The sequence below is a fragment of the Arvicanthis niloticus genome, chromosome 26 (assembly GCF_011762505.2).
Source record: "Arvicanthis niloticus isolate mArvNil1 chromosome 26, mArvNil1.pat.X, whole genome shotgun sequence".
Taxonomy (NCBI): Eukaryota; Metazoa; Chordata; class Mammalia; order Rodentia; family Muridae; genus Arvicanthis; species Arvicanthis niloticus.
The window spans coordinates 38,989,475-39,015,696 of NC_133434.1; the positions used below are offsets into that span (position 1 = coordinate 38,989,475).

At 40.1% G+C, this 26,222-nt stretch overlaps 1 protein-coding gene across 2 annotated transcripts; it reads left to right on the forward strand.

Annotated features, from left to right (window-relative positions):
• Positions 1-8,187: 8,187 nt before the first annotated feature.
• On the forward strand, positions 8,188-25,727 carry LOC143439451 (uncharacterized). 2 transcript variants are annotated; one of them, XM_076925890.1, is made up of 5 exons: positions 8,188-8,417; positions 10,792-10,905; positions 14,894-15,069; positions 15,270-15,330; positions 16,665-25,727. In XM_076925890.1, exons 3-5 carry the CDS (start codon positions 15,036-15,038, stop codon positions 18,112-18,114), a joined length of 1,545 nt encoding a protein of 514 aa, XP_076782005.1. In that variant the 5' UTR covers positions 8,188-8,417; positions 10,792-10,905; positions 14,894-15,035; the 3' UTR covers positions 18,115-25,727. The 2 variants fall into 2 exon arrangements, with proteins under 2 accessions (XP_076782005.1, XP_076782004.1); XM_076925889.1 differs by having other exon boundaries at positions 8,192-8,417; positions 14,943-15,069.
• The last annotated feature ends 495 nt before the right edge of the window (positions 25,728-26,222 follow it).

Consider the following 26,222-nt stretch of genomic DNA (forward strand, 5'->3'; position numbering starts at 1 on the left):
CAAGTAATGCTATGTCTAGTTTTCTGAGGAACTGCCAGACTGATTTGCAGAGTGGTTGCACCATCTTGCATTCCCACCAACAACAGTCGAGAATTTTTGATCTAAGCCATTCTGACTGATATGAGGTGGAATCTCTGGGTTATTTTGATTTACATTTCCCTGTTGACTAAAGATGTTGAAAACTTTTTTAGGTGTTTCTTGGCCATTTGAGTTTCCTCAGTTGAGAATTATTTGTTTAGCTTTGTACCCCATTTTTAATAGGGTTATTTCATTTTCTAGAATCTAATTTATTCCATTATTTTATATAACTTGGATATTAGCCCTCTAGCTGATGTAGGATTAATAAAGATTTTTTCCCAATCTCTTGGTTGCTGCTTTGTCCTATTGACAGTTTCCTTTGCTTTACAGAAGCTTTGCAGTTTTATTATGTCCCATTTGTCAGTTCTTGATCTTATAGCATAAGCCATTGGTGTTCTGTTCAGGAACTTTTCCAGTGTACCCATGTGTTTGAGTTTTTTTTTCATTTTCTCTTTTATTAGATTCAGGATATCTGGTTTTATGTGGATGTCCTTGATCCACTTGGAATTGAACTTTTTACAAGGAGATAAGTATGGATCAATTTGCATACTTCTACATGCTGTCCTCCATTTGAGCCAGCACCATTTGTTGACACTGCTGTCTTTTTTCCACTGGATGGTTTTAGCTCCTTTGTCAAAGATCAAGTGACCATAGGTATGTGGGTTCATTTCTGGGCCTTCAATTCTATTCCACTGATCCTTCAGCCTGTTTCTGAACCAATACCATGCAGTTTTTATCACCATTGCTTTGTAGTACAGCTTGAAGTTAGGGATGGTGATTCCCCCAGAAGTTCTTTTATTGTTGAGAATAGTTTTCACTATACTGGGATTTTTGTTATTCCAAATGAATATGAGAATTGCTCATTCTATCTCTCTAAAGAATTGAGTGGAAATTTTGATGGGGATGCATTAAATCTGTAGATTGCTGTTGGCAAGATAGCCATTTTTACTATATTAATCCTTGCATGGGAGATCTTTCCATCTTCTGAGATCTGCTTTGATATCTTTCTTCAGGGACTTTAGGTTCTTGTCATACAGATCTTTTACTTGCTTGTTAGATTCATACCAAGGTATTTTATATTATTTGTGACTATTGTGAAGGGTGTCATTTCCCTAATTTCTTTCTCATCCTGTTTATCTTTTGAATTGAAGAAGGCTACTGATTTGTTTGAATTAATTTTATATCCAGCCACTTTGCTAAAGTTGTTTAGCAAGTTTTGGAGCTTTCTGTAAAAATTTTGGGGTCACTTAAGTATACAATCTTATCATCTGCAAATGGTAAAATTGTGACTACTTCCTTTCCAATTTGTATTCCTTTGATCTCCTTTTGCTGCCTAATTGCTCTGACTAGGACTTCCAGTACTATATTGAACAGGTAGGGAGAGAGTGGGCAGCCTTTTGTGGTCCCTGATTTTAGTGAGATTGCTTCAATTTTGTCTCCATTTAATTATATGCTGGCTACTGGTTTGCTGTATATTGCTTTTACTATGTTTAGGTAAGGGGCTTGGATTCCTGTTCTTTCCATGTCTTTTATCATGAAGGGGTGTTGAATTTTGTCAAATGCTTTCCTAGCATCTAGTGATATGATCATGTGTTTTGTTTTGTTTTTTTTTTTAGTTTGTCTATGTAGTGAATTACATTGATGGATTTCCATATATTGGACCATCCCTGCAGTTTTGAGATAAAGTCTACTTTAACATGATGGATAATTTTCTTATGTGTTCTTGTATTCAGTTTGCAAGAATTTTATTGAGTATTTTTTGCATTGATATTCATAAGAGAGATTGGTCTGGAGTTCTTTTTCTTAGTTGGGTCTTTGTGTGATTTAGGTATAAGTGTAATTGTGGCTTCATAGAATAAATTGGGTAGTGTTCCTTCTGTTTCTATTTTGGAAAACACTTTACAGAGAAATGGTAATAAGTCTTCTTTGAAGGTAGTCTATAGAACTCTGACTAATATACTAGACAAGTACTGAATACTTTTAGAGCAGTTTGGGCCTCACAACCATATCAGCTCAGATACAAATTCAATATGGCCACCTTCCCTTAACGTTTTGTTCAGTTGATGCTTTGATGCTGGGCTGTTACAGCTATTGGAAAAGAAAGTCAATAGCAAAAGTATAACAGTTATAACACAAATAATACAATTATATAAGGACCTCAGATAGAGAGATTCAAGATTAAGTGAGGAATGGAAAAACAAATGCCTTAGCTTCTGTAGGCCAAGACCTGGCACCCCTATTCACATGAAGATCAGGTGACAGGAGATTCTTTTAATCCTTGATTTTACAGCATCAGTCTGGGGAACCCTACAGTTTCTTGTCCCACACACTTACTAGCTGATTCACTATCAGGCTCAGAAATCAGATTCTTTCTAGAGATCTTCACAAGAATAAAGCACTGGAAAGAACAATCTATCACATCAAAGATATTTTACTTAGTATGTCAGGAGACAAATTACCTAAATAGTTATTCCACTTTCATACTGTACAAATACTGGTTCTCTCTCTCTCTCTCTCTCTCTCTCTCTCTCTCTCTCTCTCTCAAAGGTTTAACAATCTTTAAAAGCCCTGCTGTGATTATTTTAACTCAACAGAGCCGAAGATATGAAAATAGTTGTAGTTTAATTTAGAAGGTAAGATAAGCCCTGTGCTGGATCTTCCTATCTTTGTATATTATCTGTTTTTAAAGAAGTTTTGCTAAATATAAATATCTTTACATTACTAACATGTTTATGCCACCATAAAATTTAAAATATGTGTATATCATAACTAAAAACATAGATATGTTATTGTTAGATATGAGTGAGGACAGTGTCCAGTATTAATAACATCTTCTGATCTAGGAGTAGTAAACTCTTTGAAAGTAACTTAGAATCTTAAGGGATAGAGACCACGTTGTATACTAGAAATAGGATAGGGTTCAAAGAGATATCACTGTACCCATAACTGTATGTTTACATGTGTCATATTTTTAAAAGTAGATGTTAAAATTTAATTATACATCCTCATGTTACCTATTCCAAGGAAAGATTCAGACCCATATTATCATTATATATTTATTGTACCCATGTGGATATATTGGTTAAATATATTTTTGTCTTTTCATATCAATATTTAAGTTTATTTTCATTAGGAACAAAATGAACTAGGGTCAAGTTAACAAGTTTAATTTACTTGTAATTCATTTGCTATTAAGTACATGATGTGAATAACATACCATGTCTCATGAGTATATTCTACACATAACTAATAAAAAAGCAAGTTTTAATAATCCATGAATTTGTGTCTATTGCTTATCTGGGATTCCTGTTTCAGAATTTTCATTGTCAAGTGAAAACTTCACATAGAAACCTTTAGTAAGCCGGGCAGTGGTGGCACATGCCTTTAATCCCAGCACTTGGTAGGCAGAGGCAGGCAGATTTCTGAGTTCCAAGCCATCCTGGTCTACAGAGTGAGTTCCAGGACAGCCAGGACTACACAGAGAAACCCTGTCTTGAAAAACCAAAAAAAAAAAAAAAAAAAAAAAGAAGAAGAAGAAGAAGAAAGAAATCTTTATTAAACATATTTTTAGGTTGGGAAGAAAGTAAACCGGATATGTCTAGAGCAGAAGAGTACTGAGGGCATTTTATCTCAGAGGAAAATTAACTACAGACATAGCTCATGGTGAGACCCAGCATAGGGTAGAATAAATGTTCTTTGCTGGCAGCAGTCGGTCTGGCTCTTAGAAACTTATTATTTGATTATCTGTTGAGTTCTGTGAATATCAAAGTCTTTGCTTCATTTGTTAGTATGCTAGTTTTGGAGGCAAATGGCTAAAAAGGTTTTAGGTTGTTTTGAGAAGCCTTTCTATACGTAAGAGAGAAGCTATCAAAGTAAGAATAAAACAAACCATTAAGATATAAAATGAATATCTTGTAGGTCTGATATTTCTTTTTTGTGTAATAGGGATAATATTGACTCAGTGGGACTATCAAGAATAATGGTAGCCACCTTAAATTTAACCCTGAGCCTAACCCTAGTCTAACCCTCACCTCTTAATTTCCTAACCTCCTAAACCTAATTCTAAAATCCATTATCCTAATCCTAACCATGACTCTCTAATCCCCTAACCCTAACTCAAATTGTGCTTGCTCTGGGGCATATTTCTCAATTACAACTTTTGAAGTGAGAAACCCTTTATTAATCTTGATCTTTTGAGATGTTCAGATCCAACTTTAATCTGGGCTACAAATTCTTTTGACAACCTACATATGTAAAGAACATTGAACAGCGTGGTGTTTTTGTTTTTTGTACTTGCCCTACTTTTTTACAAAATGAAGGTGGGATATTTTGTATATTTGTGTTTTAAAACTGGCATCAGTAAGTATTTATCTCTTCAGAATCCTGGTATACACTGAATATCAGGTGTAATATCGTGCAACATGAAAAGAACCAGTCTTTGTTTTTTTTTAATTGGATATTTTATTTACATTTCAGATGCCATCCTCTTTCCCCATTTCCCCTCCCTAGAAAACCCCTATATGATGACCCTTTTCCTTTTTGCTTTTGTACAATTTTTTAAAATGTTAATAAAAGGTTTTATAATTTTGGTAATGCTCAATCAGAAGTGTAACCCAATACCCAACCTAGATATATCAACTATCTTTGACTGGTGGAGAAACATGAACATCTGCTTCCATGACCCACCCTCTCTTTCTCTCTCTTTTTCTCTCTCATCACCTAGCTTCTCCTCTCCTTCTTCTTCTCCTCTCCTTACTACATCTCTTCCTCTCGGTACTCCTTCCCCCTTAGCTCCTCCTATATATCACCCTTCCCGTAAAAATAAAATTTTCTAATTTACCTTGTCTAACAGTCTTTATTGGGGCATTCTATTAAATAACCTTTCTGTATACAAAGATTCATTCTCTCTATGATTTGAGATAAGTTTATCTACAGAACCTGTACTAATCTAACTATGCTTTTTCTTCACTTTGCCATTGATGAAGATGTGCTGGCTAACAATAGTGCTCAACTGTTTCCCTTATGATTCTGGATTTTCTCCAGGGTTGATTGATACCTATCATCTGGTGAAAGGGAGCTGGAGTTTCCATGAGCCCACTACAAAACTTGTTTTCTAAAACCCCTCTTTAATGTTAATGGTGTTGGCATTCTGTCTAAAACTCTACCTCACACTTATCTGGTGACAGCCAGGTATCCTCCCTATAGCTACTGAAAGAAAATTTTAAAATAGGCCTAAATTAATAAGAATAGTAGGGACTTGTGATTTCTTTTTCCTAACCTAAATAGTTAGAAATGCCTGTCAGCAGGTTTGGGCCCAGTTAGTTACAGAGGGTGTGGAGTTACAAGACAAAGGCCTGTTGAATCATCCAAGAAACCAACTGGCCATGAAAGATAAAAAGTATGCAAGGACATTCTTAAAAGAACAGAGATTTGTCCAAATGAGTAATGGGCCATCTGGTGTTCTTCCACCCTTCCCCCTTTTGGGCCTGCTTGGCCTGCACAGCCTGCTGATGTTCAAAATGTAAAGCAACCAATCATGTGTACCCACATGAAAATCTCCCACTTTCCCCACCCCTTGTGTATAAAAGGCCTATTCCTTGAAGCCTCAGGATCAGCTCTACTGTCTCCTGAGTTAGATAAGTGCTGACCCAGAGCTCTGATATTAAACTGCCTCATGTGTTTACATCAAACCAGTCTCTGGTGAGTCCTTGGGTGCGTGCAGTCCTGAGACTTGAGTGGGGATCTCCCTTTGGGGGTCTTTCACTACCTCTCTTTAAAGACAGATGGAATATGTTCTATGGATGTGTGGGGATGTGTGGGGGAAGGGGATGTCTCAGCAGGCTCATGCCTCCTGCTGAGATATTTCTTCCCCTGAGGGAAACGTGCCTCATGCTGAGCCAGCTCTTCCCCAGGAGCAACTTACCACAAGACAGTATAGTATAGAATATATGTTATTCAGGACATGGGGATGAGAGTTAAGAGGGTAGTAGAGGCAGAAAAATGCAGAGAGAGGCAGATTAGAGAAGTAGAAGCCAGACATAAGCATTTGAAGAGAGAGGTGAGAAGGGAAGAGCCCAAGTGGGCAAGAGAAAGAGAGAGCAAAAAAGCAAGAGATTTAAAGAGAGAGGAAGGGGCAAGAAACCACCTATATAGTGGGTCAGGCCTACCCAGCTGTTGCCAGGTAACTGGGGTGGAATTTAGACAGAATGCTAAGAAATAACCAGGGTATATTTCCACTTGTATGTCAGATTGATACGTCCACTGCACCTTGAGTAATGGGCTATGGAAGCTATTCAACTTGATTACAGGAAGAAGGCAAGTGCTGTGAGGAAAGCTCATACAAGGTCTGAAGTCAGGTCCTGTGTTGTGGCCCTCTCCACTCCACGCTTTGCGGCCACTGTTTCCTGGCCCAAGCTGCCACTCTTGTCTGCAGGTCAGGGTCGAGAGAGAGAGAGAGAGAGAGAGAGAGAGAGAGAGAGAGGATAAAAGGGAAGAGAAGCGAAGAATGGAGACAAGACAGAGGTTCTGATCAAGTCTCTGATCAAGTCTCCCTTATTGAAGGGAAATCTGTGGTATTCATAGGCTTTTGCCATGTGCCTTGTAGGTGCATGATTACCAAGTGCCTTGCAGGTGTGGCTATGACTTACAGGCATGTATAGTATGGATAGCATGCCTTTCAGGCGTGGCTACCACATGTGCCTTGCAGCTGGGGGCAGTAAACAGCAAAACAAAATATGTGGGATATCAGAGTGTGCTTCAGCTATTGTAGGCTGTTGAAAAACAAGTCTCATGTCAGGGCAAATGGCTCAAGATGGCTGCAAAGCTGATAGCCGCTTTCTGCTAAAAGTGGGCTCCCAACAGTCCTGGTAAGTGTAGGATGATCATTGCTCTCAGAGCAAAGGAGCAGGCAGCCAGAGCTGGAATGGTGGGCCCTCCCTAAGGGTTGAGTGGGGTGAGATTCCTCTTTGAAGACAGAAACAAATGCTAATGGAGTGCAAACCACTCCTGAGATCTGAAAAAGTTCTGCCCCTGGTCCGGAAGCACACTTTAACTTTGAAGAGTGGTAAAACTCACTGGCCTATCAAGGCTTCCAGGCAGACCTGCCAATCAGACAAGGAGGCAGGTTCTTCCAGGTGCCATTCTGCAAGTTTGAGGTGGTTGTGCAAGCTCGAATGGTCATCTGTGCCCTACTCTGAGCTCTGCTGTAGAGTGCTGTGTGGAGAGTTCAGGGAAGCTTTAAAATCAAATCATGGTGAGCACAGGATCACTGCCCACAATAGGTAATGGCAGGCGGCTGAGCAGTGGGAACTGGAGTGCTGGGTCCTCTCTAGGGCTGCATGGGAAGCATCAGCCAGATGTGACCACCTGTGAGGTCCCTGGTGATGCTCCTCACTTGTTATATCAGGCAGTGACGTCTGAGTAACAGCACTGTCTTAGCTGATTCTGAATCTGTCCAAAACATTTGAACCAGTGGCTTTCTTGTAGAAACACGGGTGGTTTCTCTGACTCTGCAGCACATTTGTCCAAATCCTTTTGTCTTTTATAGTATAAATTAAGAAGACAGGTATAGCAGGGCAGTGGTGGCGCATGCTTTTAATCCTAGCACTCGGGAGGCAGAGGGAGGGGGATGATGGTGATGGAATAATGATCAATAATCATAGTAATCAATAATCAATACTAATCAATGGCCAATAATCAATATTAGTGAATAACCAAAGTGATCAATAATCGTGATAATTAATACTACAGAATAATTTGCAGCCAGTGCTAGTCAATAATCAATACTAATCAATAGCCAATAATGATCAATGATTGATGGTGCATACCTTTAAACCCAACACTTGGGAGCCAGAGGCAGGCAGATTTCTGAGTTCAAGGCCAGCCTGAAAAACAGAGTGAGTTCCTGGACTGCCAGGACTACTCAGAGACAGGGCTGGCCCGAGACTACATTTCCCATAAGGACGCGTGCCAGGATGGCGGTAGCAGAACTGTGCATGCTCACCAAACTCAATCCAAGATGGCGGCCGGCCGACAAACTACATATCCCATGATACCTCGGAAAAAGCAAGATGGTGGCCGGCGGCAGACTACATTTCCCATGAATTATCTGGCCCAGCACACATGCATTGTGTTCGGAAATCCCCACAGGGGCCAATAGACTTCACTGAGGGCCTGAGAGACTCCACTGTGGAACCACTGCTGCCACCACCTAGGTCCAGGACGAGCACCTCTGTCCTGGTGGCATTGGAGGGCTCCTTCTGACATCACAGACCGCACAACGCAATCTGATTGCCTGCCGCTGGGCCACCGCAGACCAGGGAGATGACCGGAGCTTACAGGTACCTTGGCGGGCGGGTGGAAGTGGAGGCCCCAGGCTGCCTATGAGTGGGTGACGGTGCCTGTGAATCTGAGGCAGGGACGTGACCAGAGCTGCTTCCAGGTACCATGGCTGACAAACCTATAGACACGGCCCCAGACTTGTAGAAAGGAGAACTGTATCATATTAGCGTTGTTATTGAAAGACCTCCAAGAGGGGAGACCTTCACTCTAGTCGCCAGTAACTGGCAAGACAGCTAGAGGCTTTATTTCCAGAATCAGCCAGCTGAGGTCCAGACTCAGAGCAGGGAGTGTCGACCTTGAGGCCAGAGAAAGAAGAGTATTTAAAGGAAAAAAAAACAAAAAACAAAACAAAACCACAAACCAGGAGATTTAGGGGGAAACCAAGGAAGAATATCATAAAAATAGTGGAAATTCCCAGCCAATAATTCACTTGCTCATGTGGGAAACATCTTATACATGTTTTTCTCAGGAATTGAATCTTGCTCAACCATCTACTTTGTGGTCAGCCAGTTCCCAGAACAGCCCAGCTGACCTATATTTTTAGTTTTGCTTTCTTTGTGGTCAGCCAGTTCCTGAAACCTGGAGCTAGTGAACCAGCTGACCTACATTCTTGGCTCAGCTCTAGGGGTCATAAAAACTTTTCATACTCTTTATAAATTTTTATACCTTTCAATTGTCACCTGGTCATTTCCATGTGGACACAAGGGTCACCAGTATGTGAAAAACTGACCATTGATGGACTGTGATTACTATTCTGGGCTTTCATTTTAAGATCTAAAATAATATATTTAAGTAAAGACACAGTGGTACATGCCTTAAATCCCAGGAGATGAGCACCAAGTAGATCTCTTATTCAAGTCTTCCTGGTACAGAACATGTTTTAGGTGAAGTAAAGCTTAGATACAGGCAAAGTGTTACATATTACCCAGCATTCAGGAGACAGAGCCATGCAGATCTCTGAGTTCAAGGTTCATCTACTGAGTAAAATCCAGGACAACTGAGCTTAGGCAGTGAAGTTGTTGAAAAATATAAAGCTGGTGATGATGTAATAGAAGGGGCCATGTTGGAGCCGCAGCAAGCAGAGGAACTCAGCAGCTTTGTCCATGTGGCTTTGGGAGGAAAGAATAGAAGGAATGACTGAGACAATTGATGCTGGTTAGCTGTAGTTAAAAAATTCATGGGGATTAAGAAGAAACCTGCATCACTGAGGTGCAATCTTCTGGTGAGTGTTTTCTGAGAGGACAAAGAAGCTGTGTTCCAGAGATAGCCAAGCTGTATCTTGTTGTGCACCTGGAGTTGATAATGTGTGAGACTCACTCAGGTGGTATTGGTTTTTAGGCATAAATGAATCTCATGCAGAACAGCTAAGGCTTGGCATGGTGAAGGGAGTATATGACAAGAGTGCAGTGAATCCTAGTCGCAGGGGAAGAACCCAGCATATTGAAGATGTCAGTCCCATGGGATGAGCAGAAAGAACAGCAGCAGCAGTAGACCTGAGTCAAGCAGAACCTAGGGTGCTATAGATGGAAGAGCTGGAGAAGTGACCCAATCTCTTTTGAGGAGGGCAGATGATCATGTGTGGATCCCAGATACTGGAATGAGAAGCTGTAATGTGGAAGTTACCTTTGAAAACCTAATATTTTGAGATTCCAGAGCTGTGGGCTACCTGCTCAGGAAAACAGTTTCAGATAGTGCAGTAACAGATTTTGGACGAAGTACCTTTTCGATTACCATGCATTGCTTGTGCTTGAACAGGAGTATTTTTCAATAATAAGGACCTCAGGCACAAAGATGAGTTTGTAAAGCCCAATCAATTCTGTTTTAGAGAGCTCACAAAGTCCACTTGAGCAAACATTTTGTGACAACCCCTCTTTTGTCAACAGCTAGTCAAGATACAACTGCAAGGTATAAATAACTAATACACCTTACAGAGAAAAAGTTAGCCTACCCATCACGGTTGTCAAATGATTTTTGCCCCCTTGATTAATTTCTGCAGATTATGCCAGACATGTAGCTTTTAAAATATTAAGTTGCTGGCCTGCATGTTAATGTCCCAATCTTGCTGTAACTGCAAAAAATACCCAGCACCCCTAGACTTGGTCTCTCAGATTCGATCTCACGTGAGGCTGACTGGTGAGAATCCTTATTACAGAGCTCATGATAAAGACCTCCATGTGTTTGCATTACAATAGGCTCTTTGTTGGTTGTTGGGGTCTCTGTGACTTGGACATAACATCTTAATGCATTGACTAGAACCCCAAGACCCTCAGGACTCCCAACTAAATAATTGAAAGGCTGGTTGTTAAGATGAACCATTGTTTCTATGTCAGTGGCTTATCTGCCAGATTTGTGTCTGTGTGCCTTGGTTTTTAGGTCTTTCTTGAGTATATGTGGAGGGAGATGACTAAATTGAACATGGAACCTTGCTACAGTGGATACCCTGGAGAGTCATAGCCCTGAAGTGCTTCGAAGATGTTCCAGAGCATGGTATAGTGGATGGTGTTTCTCTGGTCTTAATTTCTGGGAAGGTTAAAACAGACTTGGAACCCTGACAGGGCTCACAGCTGCTGCCATCCTGTCTTCATTTTCTCCTCTGCCCAAGTGTAGAAATCTGCTAGGTGGCCTTTATCGCCTTCTTGTGGCTGTCTATTTTGTGTGTGGAACTTTGTTATTCTCTCACTGAGGAAATTCTCTCTCTAAATCTATTAGATTCCATCCTATTAGATTTAGTTACTAGCCCCACACCTTGGGTTAAATCCTTCTTAACAATAGAACTTAGACCCATTGACTACTCCATGACAGAGAGCTCTTCCAGACAGCATCTGGGGCAAACTCAGGCGCTGCCTACCTTGTTTTACAGGGTGGAAAAACAAAGACCTCATTTTCCACCTCCTGAACTACTCTCTGCCGAGTTAATATATGACTCTATTGTTTTGAACTTGGAGCTGTCATGAGATGGATTCATTGATTCCAACAAATTTAGCATATCTTCCTTGGGTCAGAAATAATGTCTTCATTGGTGGTCATTTCCAGGTCTGTGAGACAATCTGCTTTTCTGTCCACCTTCCAGCTGCTTTAGCCTCCTTTTTGGTAGTACTGGCTTGGGAACCCAGGGTTAAAGATCCCTCACCCCAGGTCAGCACAGCCTCTGATCTCCCCCTTCCAGTGTATCCTTCCCTGCTCTGCCAGGTGCCATCCCTATTTTGTCCTCGCTCAGCTACAACTCCAAGTCTCTCATGGGGTGGCAGGAGCTTCTGTATTGATATGGTTAAATCATTGGTTTTGGGTTTTTACAACTTCCTAATTTATTATTGTGTCTGTGTCATAGTTGTTTTCAGTTCTCAACATTTTAGAGCTTAAGTCATCTGAACTAACCTCAATCGAGGGAGTGCCCTCATCAGAATGGCTGGTTGCTATGTCCGTGAAAGATAGTGTTGAAGATTGATTAGGAAGACTCTTCCACTAAGGGTGGCGATATCCCTAAGCAAGTGGTCCTGGGCTGGATGAAAGAGCTAGATGAGCTTGAGACAATGACCCAGCAAGCAAGAAAGCCAGGAGACAGTGTTTATCCATGCTTTTTGCCTTCACTTTCTAATCTAATCTCCCACAATAATGGACTGATCTGACAGAACAATGTACAACAACCTTTTATTACCTGAGATGCTTTTGCTTAGAGGATTCAATCACAGCAGCAGAGCAGCCAGTTAGAACAACAACATGGTATCAAAGGGTTATTTTGCTGCTCTACAAAATCTGTGTTGTAGATTGCATTCTTGTGGACATGGAGAAATTTTGGGTAGAAAGGTTTTTGGATTGGTTGGTGTCTTTAACTCTCCACTGGGAGTCCTGCCTGACTGCAGATAAGCCCTCTTCAGTGTCCATATCTAACTGCTATGCATCTCGTTGAAGATCAACCCCATAGACTCCTTGTCACCCTCCAATTCATGGTCTCTGGCACATCCTAAATGTAACTCTTCCCCCCAGCCAGCTGCAAATTTTGATACACTTTCCCCTCTGGTCCTCTCTTTTATCTCACCACACCTGTTGCTGGTTCTCCCCGATTCCCCTTTCTTGTCTCTCTTCCATCCAGTTCTCTCTCTTTCATCTGCCTCCTATGACTTTTTTCTTCCCTCTTCTGAGTGAGATTCACCTTTGCTCACTTGGGCCTTCCTTCTTCTATAGCTTCTTTGGGTCTTTGAAGTGTAGTGTGGGTTTCCTTTATTTTATGATTATTATTCACTTGGAAGTGAGTACACACATGCATGTGCTTTTACATCTGGGTTACCTCACTCAGGATAATAGTTTCTAGCTGTATCCATTTGCCTGCAAAATTCATTATGTTCTTGTATTTTATAGCTGAATAGATTTTCCTTTTGTAAATGTACCACATTTTTTATACCCATATTTTTGTTGAGTGACATCTGGGATTCTCCCAGTTTCAAGCTGTTATAAATAAAATGGCCATGAACTTTGTGAAGTCCCTACTTTAGCTCTCCCACCTGCACAGAATCCCTCTCTGCAATATCCTCTGTTTCTCCTTTGAGAACGTGTGGGCCCCTGGATATCTTCACAACATGGTGCATCAAGTCTCTGTTGGGTTAAGTTCATTCTTTCCATTGAAGCCAGGCATGGCAGCCTAGTTCAGGGAACAGATTCCAAAGATAGACAGCAGCTTTAGGGACAGCCCCTGCTACAGTTGTTGGAGGACCATCATGAAGACTGAGCTACACATCTGCTATATATGTTCCAGGGGCTTTAGTCTAGACTGTGTGTGTTATTTTGTTTGTGGATCAGTCTGTGAGTGTCCCCAAGGGTCCAGGTTAGTTGACTCTGTTGGTCTTCCTGTGAAGTTCCTATCCTCTTCAGGTCCATCAGTCCTTCCCCCAACTCTTCCATAACAGTCCCCAAGGACCTTTCAATGTTTGACTGTGGTTCTCTGCATCTGTTTCAAGTCAGCTGCTGGCTGGAGCCTCTTAATGGACAATTATGCAAGGCTCCTGTGTAGGAGCATAACAGACTATCCATAATAATATCATGGATTAGTGCTTGTTCATAAGTAGGGTCTCCAGTTGGGCAAGTTTCCTTGGCCATTCCCTCACTCTCTGCTCCAGCTTTACCCCTGTATTTCTTTTTAGACAGGACAGATTTTGTTCTGTGTGTCTACTGTGTTGTGGTTGAAACTGATCCTTCAGCTTTCTTCTCATGCTCCCATACATTCCCCATTTGGTCTCAGTCCTTAAATCACATAAGATACAGTATAAACATTTGCTATTCAATATTAAGCTATTTTGCAAGCCTGGTGGTTTTATATTTTTAACTTTACATCTTTTGTTTATTGTTTTCAAGACAAAATTTCTTTGTGAAGCACTTCCTGTCCTGATGGTAGATATGGAAACCACCAAAGCCACCTGACATGTTTTTCTAAAATATGCACATGCTTCTGTGCACCTCTTCATCCACAACTTTAAATTTAAAATTCAGCAAAATATATTATATTATATTATATTATATTTCTCTGAATGGCGTATGTCCATGATATCAATACTGCCTGAGGCTTCACACTCATTGGATTCTAGGTGTATGTCGTTCTGCCTTACTCTTGTGTTTGTTTTGAAATTTTTGAATAAATAAGAGTATTGTGCCTGTGTGGATGAACATGAATATCATGTGTGCCTCATCTTTACTTTTGTCAGAAGATGTCCTCAGTCCTCTTGATCTTGAAGAAATGGGTAGTTGTTGATCCCCATGTAAATACTAGAAATTGACTACCATTATGTGGAAGACCAACAAGAGCTTTCCACTCCTGAGCTATCTTTCCTGCTCTATGTTCCTTATTTCTGATCAAAATATACATTACTAATATTTTCATCTGTCCATTTTTAACCGTTTAAGTATGCATTCCCTTCTAGTAAAATTTATTAATGTTGCTGTTTAAACTGGTTTTCTTCATGTTTTTGCAAGATGGATATAGAACTGCAGTGAATGTATATTTCTTTGTAGGAACTTCAGTAACAAACTGTGAGTTCTCTCTATCATTTTTGTTTCCTTGGTTGACTTTTACAGGGGAATGAGGATCTTAATATGTAACTTTTGCTGTCCTGCAACACATCACATAGACCATGCCAGCATCCAGCTCAATGACATACACCTGCCTGTACCTCTGTGATTAAAGACATGAGCAAATACACACAGCTTTCCCATCACATTTGTAGTTAGTAATTGTTCATACAGCTTTTCAGATGTTTGCTCAGTACAGTTGATCTGTTTCCCCTGTATATCCCTCTCAGTTGCCATTTGTGTTGCAAGGCTATATCATATTCAAAGGGATCAGAAGCAGCACAGGTGAAACTTATAATTCAATTTCCTTCTAAAAATGACAGAATGATTAGATTATAACTTCTATTTCAGGAAATAAGTGGAGGAAGCACCAGAATTACATTATTACATTGTCTAGAATGTATCCATTTATTTACAGTGATGTCACAATCATGCTTTCTGTTGTACACATGTATGGAATACTTTAGGATGCAGTGACTTATGATGATGTGCATGTGAACTTCACTGCAGAAGAATGGAATTTGCTGGATCCTTCCCAGAAGAAACTCTACAAACATGTGATGCTAGAGACCTACCAAAACCTCACTGATATAGGTAAGACTGTGAGTTTTGTTTTGTTTTTCAAAATAATGGAACAAGTGATTCTTAGTTATTGATGATCCTCTGTTATTTCAATTGAGAACACGGAAGATTGAGCTGAATAAATCAGGTTCAGTGCTGTCAAAATTCACAGTAACTTGAATTTTACCTAATTTACAATATTATATCATTCATTATCTGGTACTGTGTTGTAGGTTACAGTTGGGAAGATCATCATCTTGAAGAACAACATCAAAGTTCTAGAAGGCATGAAAGGTAGTTTTCATGTGCTAGCTGATACAAATATGCCTGTGAGGAAATTTTAATGTGTTCTGGAAGGTCTAAAGAAAAGCAAGTGTGTAAAAAAATCAGGCCTGGGCTGGAGAGATGGCTCAGTGGTTAAGAACACTGATTGCTCTTTCAGAGGTCCTGAGATCAATTCCCTGCACCCATATGGTGGCTCGCAACCATCTGTAATGAGATCCAATGCTCTCTTTTGGTGTGTCTGAAGACAGCTACCCCATACTCATAAAAATAAATAAATCTTTAAAAAAAAAATCAGTCCTTTAAGTTTAGCTATGATTATAATATTCTCACAAAGCCATGTTCCTCAATGTCAGTTATCTGATTTATGTTTGTAAGGCATTCCTCTAAGGAAGAAGTCATGGAAACAATACCTTAAGAGATACCTTTAATTGATTTGTAGCTCCATTAGAGCTTTGCTGTGGAACTACCAATCTGAATAGTCTCATAATATTTAGATGTTGCACATTGAATAGTGATAAATGTATATCCAAAGCCATCCAATAAACAAATAGTTTATGGTATATTGGGTGATACTCATATTCTTGTAGTGATATTTCTAAGTTTATTGAGTGATCAGTTAATGAGAGTAAAGCAAGTCGTGGACAAACCTTAATCTATATACCACATGTCTACAAAGAACAAAATGTCAAATAGTGTAAATTCAATATGGAAACTTTTCACTCATCCTTCTTCTTTTAATGGGTATATCAATTGTAAGAATGAATAAAATCTTGTGAGCATTAGGATGTTGAAAGAAGCAATGTACCTCTTTCTACTCCTGAAAAATGAGAAGATATGTAGTATTTGGCCTTTGGTAGACTTTCTGAATACGATAGATATTTGCAATTAATTGGTTTTCTGACATTACTGGGGACATCCCCAAGTCACACTGCAGAAAATTTCTACGGGTACTAGAGGTTTGGAAATTCTTCTGTTTGTCCTGGTTCACAGTGCTGCTGTGGTGTGATGCACACTACAGGAAAAACTAAGAAAGCAATCAGAGTTTTAATACCCTGATATCTTTAGACATGTTAAATCACATATACATCATATAGAAATCTCATAGAAAAAGGATGTTATAATTGTGAGCCATGTAGTAAATGATCTTACCATCACAAGTATTTTCAAAGAGGTAAGGCAACCCATAGTCGGCGAGTACAACCTTGAACATCAAAAGCATAAATCCTTATGATCTGAGCATACTTTATTATTATATCAATTGCAAAATTTATTCACATTGATGAAATGATTGATCAGGCTAATGAATGTGGTAAAGCTTTTACATGTGCCTATTATTGTTGCAGGCATGAAAGAAGTCATACTGGAGAAAAACCACATGAATGTAATCAATGTGGTAAAGCCTTTTCAGGTCACAGTGGTCTCCAATATCATAAAAGAACACATACTGGAGAGAAACCTTATGAATGTAACCAATGTGGTAAAGCCTTTTTACGACAGTCTGATCTCCAAATTCATAAAAGGACACATACTGGAGTAAAGCCATATGAATGTAATCTATGTGGTAAAGCCTTTTCACATAGCAGTCATCTCCAAAGACATAAAAGGACACATACTGGAGAGAAACCTTATGAATGTAGTCAATGTGGTAAAGCCTTTTCATGTCAACGTAGTCTCAGATATCATAAAAGCACACATACTGGAGAGAAACCTTATGAATGTAATCAATGTGGTAAAGCCTTTTCATGTCAACGTAGTCTCCAATATCATAAAAGCACACATACTGGAGAGAAACCTTATGAATGTAATCAATGTGGTAAAGCCTTTTCACAACCATCTCATCTCCATATCCATAAAAGAACACATACTGGAGAAAAACCATATGAATGTAATCTATGTGGTAAAGCATTTTCACATAGCAGTCCTCTCCAAAAACATAAAAGGACACATACTGGAGAGAAGCCTTATGAATGCAGTCAATGTGGTAAAGCCTTTTCAGGTCACAGTGGTCTCCAATATCATAAAATGACACATACTGGAGAGAAACCTTATGAATGTAATCAATGTGGTAAAGCCTTTTCAAATCACAGTAGTCTCCAAGATCATAAAAGAACACATACTGGAGAGAAACCTTATGAATGTAGTCAATGTGGTAAAGCCTTTTCAAAGCAGAGTACTTTCCAAAGACATAAAAGGATACATACTGGAGAAAAACCTTATGAATGTAACCAATGTGGTAAAGCCTTTCCATGTCACAGTAGTCTCCAATATCATAAAAGGACACATACTGGAGAGAAACCTTATGAATGTAGTCAATGTGGTAAAGCCTTTTCAGGTCTCGGTAGTCTCCAATATCATAAAAAAATACATACTGGAGAGAAACCTTATCAATGTAATCAATGTGGTAAAGCCTTTCCATATCAGAGTGGTCTCCAGTATCATTATAGAACACATACTGGAGAGAAACCTTATGAATGTAATCAATGTGGTAAAGCCTTTTCATTTAAACATAGTCTCCAAAAACATAAAAGAATACATACTGGAGAGAAACCTTATCAGTGTAATCAATGTGGTAAAGCCTTTCCATATCAGAGTGGTCTCCAGTATCATTATAGAACACATACTGGAGAGAAACCTTATCAATGTAATCAATGTGGTAAAGCCTTTTCATGTCACAGTGGTCTCCAATATAATAAAAAGACACATACTGGAGAGAAACTGAATGTCATCAATGAGGTAAAGCCTTTCCAGGATGCAGTCATCTCTGAATACACAAAAGAAAATGTGCAGGAGTGAAACCTTATGATTGTAATGCCTTTGCATATCACTGTACTCTCCAAACACTTAAAGGAACACACACTTTAGAGAAAACTTACAAATGTAATGAATGTGGTAAAGCCTGTGCATATCTCTGTAGTCTCCAAAGAACACAAACTGAGCAGAAACCTTTTGATTGTACTAAAGTTGGGAAATTGTTTATGTGCCACAGTGGTTTCTGAATAGAGAAATGAACACATATGAGAGAGAAACCATCTGAAAGTAATCAACATGTTTAAAGCCTCTGCATGTCCTAATCATTTTTTTGTTTTGTTTTGTTTTGTTTTTGTTTTTCGAGACAGGGTTTCTCCATGTAGCCCTGGCTGTCCTGGAACTCACTCTGAAGACCAGGCTACCTCAAACTCAGAAATCCGCCTGCCTCTGCCTCCCAAGGGCTGGGATTAAAGGCATCCGCCAACATTGCCCAGGTATCCTAATCATTTTTAAAAGCATGAAAGAATTTATAGTAGAAATAAAGTGGTGATTTAAATATTTTTAACCCTAAAAAATGGCAATATTACGAGATGTGCCTTGTGGAAGTAGATGTTGCCTTTTTGAAAGAAATGAATTACTACGATGGTGGACTTTGAAGATCAGGCCAATACAAAAGAGACCCTTCTACCAGTTGGCTGGAAGACAGTCTCTTCCTGATGCCTTCTCATGAAGATGCAGAACTCTCAGCTCCTTTTCCAGCATCAAGGCTGCCAGCATGATGACATTCTTTCTGCCATGATGGTAAAGGACTAAACATTTGAAACTGTAAGCAAGGCCCAATTAAGTATTTGCCTTTAACACAGTTGCCTTAGTTAATATATCTCTTCTTAGCAATGGAGATTCTAAGACACAAGTTGGTACCCCAGAGTTAAGCATTGCTATGATAGGCCTGACTATGTTTCTTTTGTTTTGTTTTATGGAACAATGTGGATTTTTAAACTTTGGATTTGTACATGCATTAAGTGGAACTTAATGAGCCATCCTAGTAGGAATATGAAACACATATGTAATGAGGGGGATTTGAACTTTGCATATAGTTTTTATGATGTTTTGCTGAAGAATGTTGCTGCCTTTTGCCCTGGTCTGTAGAGTGTCCTTGAAGATAAGGTAAAGAGGTTGATGTTCATTGCATTGACAAAGGAATTCTTAGTAAAGCAAGCAAAGCTGTTGACCTATGTTTATGTCTCATGATGATTGTTTTGGGCAAGCACAGTTGTTGGGAGCTGCAGTGATTCGCCATTCCAAGATGGCGTGGACATCCTGTCCTCCCACTTGTAAACAACTGACTGCGCAGGTGCAAAAGGCAAAAGGTGTGCCAAAGTCACTGGCCATCCCGGGGCGTAATATGGGGTGATTAGTGAACAGCCAATCAGAAGTGAACACGCCACTCTAGGGTATATATAGCAGTGCCTTTCCTAGGCTTGGGGTCTTTTCCACTTTTGCTGTTACAAGAAGTAAATCCTCGTCTGTAGTGATACCCGATTACTGCCTCTGTGTCCTTTTTTGCGGGCGAAGGGGACACAAAAGAGGTGCGCATAACATCTGGTGCCGAGAACCCGGGAATTTCAAGGCGCTGCAGAAGACCCCCCAAGTCTTGGGGCGGGTTAAAAAACTACAGGATTCGAGGTACACCTTTGGAAGGTATGCCTGGGGTAGAAACCTTCCTTGCGGGTGGATATTCACCCATTGCCACCGCAACAATAGCTAGCCTCTTGTTTGCATTGCTTTCAGCTATTAGGGCAAGTCAAGAGGTTTCAAGACTGGTCCGCTCCAGGCTATCAGAACCAGAGCGTGTTAGCCGGCATCAGGCCAAAGGGTCTGGGGGTCAGGCCAAAGAGCCTGGAGAGATAGAGTACTCAAAAGGAACAAGGGCTACTGCAGAGCTCTTTAAGCTTATGGAACCTCCACCGGCGGGTGGAGAGAGAGTGGAGGAAAAAAGGATCCTCCTTTATGACAGAATCTTTGGGGAAGCGTCTTCGCTCTGCTACCTGCAGCGGCTTGCAGCCTGGCAGAGCGAGAACAAGAGAGCGTGGCGGGAAAGGCAGACAGAGGAGGGAGATAGTCTGCCCTGGGAAGCGCGGCTTGCACACAGGGAGTGCCCCGCGAGCTCAGAGCAAGCAATGCCAGTGATAGAACAGATGATCTTTGAAAATGCCACAGCTGAATGCCGTGCAGCCATTGTCCCTCGTAGGAACAAGAGGCTACAAGATTGGCTGAGGGCCTTCTGTGGCCCAGGAAGGGAGGCTGTTTGTGCTTATTCCACAGGTGAAAACAATTCAATTTGGGTCCCTACACGGCTGGTGCAGATTGTGAAGAATGAAGCTAGGTTGCAAGATTACAGCTCTGAGTCTCCTAATACTGAAGTTCCATTTGGCAATAAGTATACCACTGTGGGACATAATTAGATCTTGGCCTGTTCCCTTGCCAGTATATTCAAATGCTGAAGTACTGCCTATTGTTTACAGCTATTGAGAGTTACTTGGTTGCCCTGGCCTCAGGCACATGCGCAGACAGGCTGGGTCATAAATGCTACAAGTTTTCCATTAGATTTTACACTTTATTTTGTGGCAGCAAAACTTTATAACATAAAGGTAATCCACTTGGTGTTGATTTGAGAGAAAATAGATTGCTTTCATCGTTAAAGATTGGTTTTTTGATTTGCCTATGTTTATAGTGAAAAGATACAACATGTGTCTTTTAAGGTTTACAGTTTAAATTTAAGGTTTAAAGTTAAGGTCAAAATGGCACAGTTCAGGCTTAGCCAAGCCTCAGAGAACAGGCCTGAGGGAGGTTACATTTACATTTGAATTAAGAAAATGCAGACTGAACTACAGAAGCCCAGGTGCAAAGCATCCCTTTTGTTCTGGGTCTTCAGACCAGGCCCTAGAAATGTGCTTAAGGGAATTCGTCTTTTGTCCTCATTGTTTCTTGTGAGAGGAGGGGTAAACCTAAGACCCAAAGACTTTACAACAGTCTGTGGGCTAAAAGTTATGTTTATGCTGCAGAAATTAAAATTATGCCTGCTTCCCTCCATGAGTATAGCTGTGTCTGCTGGTAGAGTATGGTTCAAGTTGTTTTAATTCCTTTGTATTTGGAGTTGTTGAGGATGAGATGCTTTGGATTCCTTTAATATATACAACAATTATTAGAGAATAAAGTTGGCTTTTATCTGATATTCTCATGGGACAAAAAAATATTGGTTATTAAATTAATCCAAAATAAAGTTCAAATTTAAGATTTATACAGCCTAACTTGCCTACTCCAGCTGCCATTTCAGTAAATGCTTATATAAAAGATGTTTTTATACCATCCCTTTACATTTCTGGTAAAGGTGAGAGATTTACAGTTAGTAAATTTATTCATAATTTTTAAGAGCCCATGAAGCGATATTTGTTAAAAATAATTGCTTCAGAAAATGGTTAATTGTTTTACATTTTATATATACAAATATTGTTGTTGCTTTAATACAAAAAATTAAGAGGTTAAATCTTTTAGTGTATATTATTCATTGTGTGATACTTTATTAGTAGATTTCTCTAAAAAAGTTTTTTCTGCAAGCCATTGCTCCAATATAACGAGCTTTAAAAATTTTTAGAGTACTTGTTACTCCAAAAAAGGATTCAAAGACAGTGAATTTCAATATTTGAGACCTCAGTTATATCCTAATCAGATGGGGCTAGAGAGATGGCTCACCCGTTAAAGGCTAGACTTTTAAAATATAAAAGCTGAACTCCCAGCAACCACATGGTGGCTCACAACCATTTGTGGTGGGGATCTAATGCCATCTTCTGACTTGCGAGTGTACATGCAAAAGAAAATGGTTTACGTTTAATCTTGATTTGCTCTTAGTGATTTTTAAAAGTTGTTAAGAGATATTATTTGGCTAAAACCTCATCTTAAGCTTACCATAGGAGGATTCAAACCTCTGTTTAATGTTTTCAAAGGGATGCAAGTCCTAAATTAAATCATATGTGTATTTTCTAGAGTTTATCCTGCTTCAACACAATTAAATTATGTGTTGTAGCCACTGTTTAGAATGTTTAAAAAGGATGTATCTGCCTTTGTCTTGTTGAATGGTGTGCTTCATGAAGTACAGAATGTTTCGGCTACAAGATTTAATATCTCTAGCCATTTGGATGACATTAAAATTAATAAGGTGTTTTAGGAATGCATCTGCACAACCGGTGTCAGTGTGTGTGGACCCTCCATTTTTCTTTATGCTATCCAACTTTCAGAATAATTCTAATATCTTGGATTGTAAGAATGTTACATGCCTTTTTGGCACAATGTTGGAATGGATCACTAGACCTAGCCTTGGCTGTGCATGTGCCTACCTTTGTGCCCATCCCAGTAGAAGCTGATCCTGAAACTTTCCCTACTACATCATTATTGAGATATAAAAGAGACTTTGGTCAATCAGAGAGTTGATTTGCTCCAAGCCCATGTGGAGCAGCTCACGGATGTGGTTCAAATAAACTGCGTGTCAACAACCCCACATCCAGGTATTACGCCTCTGAGATTTGTGAATGATACATTTATTTAAAGCCATAATCTTTCTGCTTATTTAAAAGAGAATTGGACTGGGAAGTTGGACCAGATGCAGTAGGAATTGCAGATCCGGATTTCGAGCCTTGATGGAACTCGAGTGGACCCTGTTACCCCTGGCGATTTTACTTCTTGGCCTACCTCCGCCTTTTCCTTCTTTCTTTCTCTCTTTCTTAAAGGGTGGGAATAGGCCTGCTTGGTGCAGCCCTATGTTGTGGATTAGTGTTCATGTTATGGTTGGTCTGTATGCTCAGAGCCCAACAAAAATGTGACAAGGTCGCTATCGCCCAAGCACTAGTAGTCTTGGAGCAAGCATCTCCCCCTGAAATTTGGCTATCTAGGCCAAGAAAGTAGCTGATGACTGAGACCCTCAGTCGATGCACCCCAAGGGTTCAGCCCATTGCACTGGGTCGATGAGAGGTCTAAGTCCAGCCAGCCCTTGCCTGAATAACTGGTACCTGAATATTTAGAGGTGTTTGCGAGTGGGTACAGGGAAAGTTCCATGAGTGTGGATAGATTTCCCGAAAGTATGCCTGATTGTACAAAGGTTTGATGCCAAGAAACCTCCCCTGGTGGCGCCCCGGGGTGGAGGCTCCCTTTCCCCGTCAAAAGGCATCGAGATGGGTATGGGAAGTAAACCCATTACAATATCTCATTTTGCATAGGAGATCAGGCCTCTGCTTTCCCTCACTGAGTTGCTGCCGCGCTTGATAGGCAATAGGCTGTTCCATCTTAAATATATAGATAGGGGGAGATGTTGGGAGCTGCAGTGATTTGTCATTCCAAGATGGCGCAGACATCCTGTCCTCCCACTTGTAAACAACGGACTGCACAGGTGCAAAGGGCAAAAGACGCGCCAAAGTCACTGGCCATCCCGGGGCGTAATATGGGGTGATGAGTGAACAGCCAATCAGAAGTGAACACGCTACTCTAGGGTATATATAGCAGTGCCTTTCCTAGGCTTGGGGTCTTTTCCGCTTTTGCTGTTACAAGAAGTAAAGCCTCGTCTGTAGTGATACCCGATTACTGCCTCCATGTCCTTTTTCGCGGGCGAAGGGGACACAAAAGAGGTGCGCGCAACACATAGTAATCTTAGAAAGAAAAAAATATAAAATGTTAGGTCAAAAGAGAAAAGCCTCACCAGGAAGTTGAATGAAGCTAAATCCTGTGATTAATGATATTAAATGGTATTAAAGGAATGGTGATATTAGGGCAAAATTCCATCCATCTAAAGTTACGGATTTAAAGTTGTACGAAGGAGAACTGTATCATGTTAAGCTTTATTATCACCTGGTTATTGTTTTCATGTGGATGCAAGGGTCACCAGTATGTGTGAAATTGACTATCAATGAACTGTGATTACACTTCTGGGTTTTCATTTTCAGATCTAAAATAAAATACTTAAGTACAGGCATGGAAGTACATTCCTTAAATCCTAGGAGATGAGCATCAGGCAGATTTCTGATTTAACTCATCCTTTTGATTCAAGTTATCCTGGTACAGAACATGTTTTAGGTAAAGAAAAGCTTAGGTACAGGCAAACTGTTACCCATGTATTACCCAGTCTCCAGGAGACAAAGCCATGCAGATCTGAGTTCAAGGTTAATCTACAGAGCAAGTTCAAGGACAGCCGAGTTTAGGCAATGAAGTTGTTGAAAAATATAAAGCTTGTGATGATGTAATAGATGGGGCCCTGTTCCAGCTCCAGCAACCAGAGGAATTCAGCAGCTTTGTCCATGTGGCTCTACTTTTAGAGGAAAGAATAGAAGGGATGACTGAGACAACTGATGCTGGTTAGCTGTAGTTAAAACATTAGTGGGGATGAAGAAGAAATCAGCACCACTGAGGTGACATCGTCTGGTAAGTGATTTCTGAGAGGAGAAAGAAGTTGTATTCCAGAGGTAGCCAAGGTTGCCTCTTGTGGTGCAGCTTGACTCAGTCCTGTGTAAGAGTCACCCAGGTGGCACTGTTTTTTAGGCATGAATATTTCATGCAGTGCAGCTAAGGCTTGGCACCAGGAAGTGAGCATGAGAGGAACACAGTAAAGACTGTTTGTCACAGAAGAACCCAATATATTGAATATGTTAGTCCCATGGGATGAGCAGAAAGAACAGCAGCACAGTTGAGCAGTGTCAAGCAGAACCTAGTGTACTATAAAGGGAAAAGCTGGAGATAAGACCGTGCTTCTTTCTTTTGAGGAGCGCAGAGGATCATCTGTGGATTCCAGATACTGGAATAAGAAGCTGTAATTTTGAAGTTACTTCGGAGACCCCAAGATTTTTAGGTTCCCGAGTTATGGGAAAACAACCTTCTTAGGAAAACTACTTTCAGGAAATATAATCAGCCAAAGAGAAAGAATTGTGCTGCAGTGAGCAAAGCAGGAAGAAGTTGGAGTTCTGAAGAACCCTTTGATATCAGACATGGAGATGCAGAATTTGGAAGTTGCATGGTTATCTTTTGGTCTTCTTTTGGCCCAGTATGTCCTCACAATGGTGATGAGGAATGGTAAAGTCCTGTAAATTTGGACATATATGATGTGCTATTTGTTTTGAAAAGTGTAAGTATTTATAGTTACATGGTTGTATGAATCTCAAAAAAGACTTTGATCTTTGGACTTTTAACATTTGAGAATGCTATAAATAATGGAATTTTTAAAATTTGAACCTCACATATTTTGTATTATGCTCTTTTTAAATATGGTCTCCATACACTCATGTGTATGCACAATCATATGGGGGCCAGGCAGTGGAATATGGTAGTATGAATATGCTTGGCTCAGGGAGTGGGAGAAAGTTATTATGAGATGTGGCCTTGATGGAGGAAGTGCATCACTATGGGGGTGGGCTTTGAGGTTCCACCCAGTGTAGAATGGACCCTCCTACTAGCTCCCTGGCAGACAGTCTCTTCCTGGCTGCCTTTAAATCAAGAAGCAGAACTGTCAGCTTCTTCACCAGCATCATGTTTTCTTGCATGCCTGCCATCCTTCCTGCTATGATGAAAAAAGACTAAATCTCTGAATCTGTAAGCCAGTCTCAATTAAACTGTTGCTTTTATAGGAGTTGCCTTGTTCATGATTTCTCGCCATAGTAATGGAAACACTAAGACAGAAATCCTATGAGTGTATTTAATATCGTCAAGCCTTTGCACAATTCTCTAGTCTTCATTATTGTGAAAGAATATGTGCTAGAGAAAAACCTTATGAATGTGTTTAGTATAATGAAGCCTTTGCAGACTTCTGTAGTCTTCATCATTATGAAACTATTCATACTGGACAGTGGTTACATACTGTGCTAAAACCTTTATGTTATGGAGTTCACTGAGATCCAACGCAACTCAAACACAAGACAAGGCAAATGATAAGAATTTATTGCAATCTAGTCACTACTGATAAATCAGGGGCACAAAATTATACTCAGAAGCTCAGCTGCAATACCCCAACCTCACCCCCACCCCACGCTTCCAAAAGTCAAAACCACAAAGTCCTGTGCCAAGTTACAGTTAAACATTTTTCTCCCAATCATGTTTTTTTCTGTTGTTACTCTATGTCA

Coding starts and splice junctions, on each gene's coding strand:
- LOC143439451 (XM_076925889.1), top strand. Junction 15,070..15,269: donor CCAAAACCTCACTGATATAG/GTAAGACTGTGA, acceptor ACTGTGTTGTAG/GTTACAGTTGGGAAGATCAT. Junction 15,331..16,664: donor AGTTCTAGAAGGCATGAAAG/GTAGTTTTCATG, acceptor TTATTGTTGCAG/GCATGAAAGAAGTCATACTG.